Source organism: Ostrea edulis, chromosome 1 (assembly GCF_947568905.1).
Source record: "Ostrea edulis chromosome 1, xbOstEdul1.1, whole genome shotgun sequence".
Taxonomy (NCBI): Eukaryota; Metazoa; Mollusca; class Bivalvia; order Ostreida; family Ostreidae; genus Ostrea; species Ostrea edulis.
The window spans coordinates 61055183-61059002 of record NC_079164.1 but is presented as its reverse complement, the minus strand read 5'-3'; the positions used below and the strand labels follow the sequence as shown (position 1 = coordinate 61059002).

At 36.8% G+C, this 3820-nt stretch overlaps 1 protein-coding gene across 1 annotated transcript; it reads left to right on the top strand.

The window, feature by feature from the left end:
- Positions 1 to 1215: 1215 nt before the first annotated feature.
- Positions 1216 to 3616, top strand: LOC125681335 (uncharacterized). The gene is made up of 2 exons (XM_048921408.2): positions 1216 to 2159; positions 2994 to 3616. The coding sequence occupies exons 1-2, from the start codon at positions 1493 to 1495 to the stop codon at positions 3560 to 3562; spliced, it is 1236 nt and encodes a 411-aa protein (XP_048777365.2). The 5' UTR covers positions 1216 to 1492; the 3' UTR covers positions 3563 to 3616.
- Positions 3617 to 3820: the final 204 nt, after the last annotated feature.

The window sequence follows — 3820 nt, the reverse complement described above, 5'->3', positions numbered from 1 at the left end:
GAAGAGAACAGAGCTCTGAGAAATGATCTGTCACTGCTGCAGCAAAATGCAAGTCCGAGATCGACAAAGCTCATGGGCGAACTTTTGATGTGGGTGGACAGCATGACTCAGTCATTACAATGTAATGCAAGTAAGTACATTTTATCTTCTTTGTGATGTCTGCCTTGCAGAATTATGTATGAAGATGAAATTAATTTTTTTTATTTATTTATAATCATTATTCATTTATAATTATATTAATTAAATTCTTAATGCTATCTATCGAGTCTCCTATTTAAGATAGTTTTTGCTTTATGCAAAAATAATTTCATGTTGCGAGTTTGTTAGAAATTTGCTGCTGCTTTTTATGTGACATCCACTTTTGCTCTAAAACATACTGTTTTACTATCTTTGACAGATCAATTTAAACAAAAAATGAAACAGTGATACGTTTGATTTTTCTAAGGAACTAATTACAGAATTTTAAAGATGGAATTTGCTCTAGAAAATATTTCAGGATATTGCCTACTAAATTCTCGAACATGCTATGTAGATTTAGAACAATGAATATGCCACGAGTACACGTATATAGAATATATATAGAAGTAGGTGACGAGTGTGTAAAGATTCATCAATTACTAATTGTAGTAAAAGACTGACCCCCAGTTACTTATCGTTCAAATCCAAATGCACTGAAATAGAGTGTGTTGTTTAATTTACAAAATAGGGGAAAAAATTAAGTATATGCATGGAAATTACTGAAATTAATACTACAGTGAATCACTTCTTTAGGTTAATAAGATGTATACTACTCTGCACATGCATTATATATTTGTTAACATGTTTATATTTCTCCACAGGGGCTAAGCCCCTTTAGGTCCGAACTCCATGGTTTGGGTCCGAACTCTGTGATACCATAAATATAAATATGGTACCACAGAGTTCGGACCTAAACGGGCTCAGCCCCTGTGTATTTCTGTACATTCTGTATATGCAAAGTTTATGATTGTTTGATTATTAACTGTTATCAATTACTAGTATTTTTGAAATTCCAAAAGTATTGTTCTGATATTGAATGCTAGAAATTGACATGCTGTCGTGTCACACCGTAATGGGTATGATTATCTGTTTCAATTACTAGTATTTCTGTAATTTTAAATTCCAAAATCATTAATCATTGTTCCTATATTGAATACTGGAAACCAAGCGCTTCATATCAAATTTATAAAACTTTGTAGATGCGACGCATCCGAAACCCACCCCACAAAATGTTTCAGAAGAGGAAAAGTCGACAACTTTCCGCCCCATATCTCCAGCGTTTAATGGCCCTGGTTCGAACGTAACCATTCCAAAAATTATTGTTACACAGTCTCCAACAAAGGAACCTGCACCGGAAAGTGATCAGTTGTCAGTATCGCAGAATATCCAAGCATCACGAGCAAAGTATCCTGGATATCACAAACCGAAACTGTTCATTCCTTATTATAGCAAGAGTTTGGAAATTCCTCGGGAAATGCCACAATGGGACTCCGTAAACATATTCACAAGTAAAGTTTATCCACAGCAATCACCTACAATGTTCCACAGTGAGCTACACCAACGGGACTTGTCAATAACCAATGAGAAGAGCCCAAAATACACCACGGAGAGAGATAGAAGTCTTAGCACAAAATACACCACGGAGAGAGATGGAAGTCTTAGCCCAAAATATACCACGGAGAGAGATAGAGGTCTTAGCACAAAATACACCACGGAGAGAGATAGAATTCTTAGCCCAAAATACACCACGGAGAGAGATAGCAGTCTTGTATCGGAAAGAAATAGAAGTCCCACACCGGAACAAAGAGCTGTTTTAGAAACCAAAACTTCCCCCGACTCCATTCAAGACAGGATTGGACGATTCGGTGCTGAGCTAGAGAACGAGTGGGAGAACATGCATCCAAGGATCACCGACATTCATCAAAGAAGGGTCAGGAGAAATTCTGATGCGGTAGTTCCACAGCGAGATATTTCTCCAGAAAGGTATTGGCGGTATACTGGAGTCAGTTCAGGGCGAGATGTAATTGGTGAACCTGTGGCTACTTCAACACCGAAAATCCGCGGAGATGTGTGGGAACCGTTGGCCACGTCGACCCCGAAATCCCATTACGAAAGATTGCTAGACAGTATCATAAAGAAAGGTAACTTAGCCATTATTAACACGTGCACGGATAAATCATCCAAGTCTTAATTCGCAAATCGGCGATCATCATTCTTTTACTTTTGGAGACATGTGTAATCTAATAGACTGTCATGCACCTGTATGCTTCATACCTCCTTTGTCTTGGATGTCTCTCACCTATCAGATTAAAATAGACCTTTAAAAAAATAACCTGCGGTAAAAATCAATTTCCAACAGGATTTCCTGGTACTATCAAAACCATATTCATGAATTATTAAAATTGAATAGGACTTATGCGAAATTCCTACAGAAAAATAAATTTCTAATGGAAATCAAATTTTCTATAGGATATTTCCTTAAAATTTCAACAAAATTCCACAGGATTATAAAACATTTCGTAGTATGGGAAATTTGTCTTCTGTGGGGAGATCAAATTTCCTATAGGAAAAAATCTTATGTTAAGATTCCTTGGAATTTTGTTACAATCCTATGAGGAATTTCTCATGGTGGTCAAATCCAGGGCACTGTTGGTTTTTTCGCTATGGAGTAACGAAGTTTTGGACGCCGATTTGCTACATGTTTTACCCGATAAACGTGTTCATTGCAGAGTGCAATTCATATCAAATATTTCTGTGTCACATTAAATGGATTTTTTAAAATAAGATCATCAACATGCAGTAGAAGTCGGTGATCTTTGGTACTGAGTCTTGAAATTGGATACCTATGAAATACATTGATACAGTCTTATCATTGATCTAGAACGACCCTGGGGGAAGAGGGGGTGGGTGGGGGAATTAATCAACGACACATGGGAACTGAATTTACAATTAGTTCTTTATGCTTAATCTTCCAGTAAGTCGCCCCATTGATCTGTTAACTGGAGTTGATCCCACGATGACAAGAGACCGCTGGCTTAATGTTGTTATGATATCAAAGAACAAGAGACTTGTTGGAGAAATCACCTTCCAGATGGATAGAAGGATTATAGAATATATTTTCGCTGGATATACAACTCATAAATGTCTGAAGAAAAGGCGCTATTATGGTTTTAACATCGCCAACATTGGTGACCTTATCCAAAGAGAGACTGCTACATTTCTACCAGATGGTTCACAGGATCCCCGGAAAGAGTTAAACATTCGCAAACGATTTGAAAATGTGGTGAGGACTTTAGCCAAGCTGGGATACCACCTAGATAAACATGAGGAATTTTTACAAGATATAGTCAATAAGTATGGACTTCTTAGTGATCCGCCAAGTAGGAAAATGGTAATGGAGTTAGGATTAAATGATCCAATGGTTTTAAGAGAGGTGTTTTCTCAATTGATACAAGACGAGAAAGAACTTCGTAACGTCTTGCTGCTACTTGACTGTCTGTGTTTGTTGGCGTATGAAGACGGGCGGCCTCTCTTTTTGTGGTAGTGCTACATGTATGCCTTTTGTAAATCATTTCTGTCGTAATTGTACATATGTATATAAAAGGGTTTAAAATGAAACAAAGTGTACATTGATTCTATTATTAAAACATGCAAAGTTTCAGTAAGAAAACTGTATGTCTATCAATCATGGGTTGTGATTTTTTCCTCTCAATCCATTATGACTCTATGAAGGGGAATAACTGGAGTTTATCGCAACATCATTTCTTTTAGATCGGTTTTAATTTTTGGTGATTTTTCGCTC

What these genes read in the sequence shown, in the direction of transcription:
- LOC125681335 (XM_048921408.2), top strand. Translation starts at nt 1,493, where the DNA reads ATGCCACAATGGGACTCCGTAAACATATTCACAAGTAAAGTTTATCCA. An exon ending in AGACAGTATCATAAAGAAAG is followed by an intron (nt 2,160 to 2,993) that starts GTAACTTAGCCA and finishes TTAATCTTCCAG; the next exon opens with TAAGTCGCCCCATTGATCTG.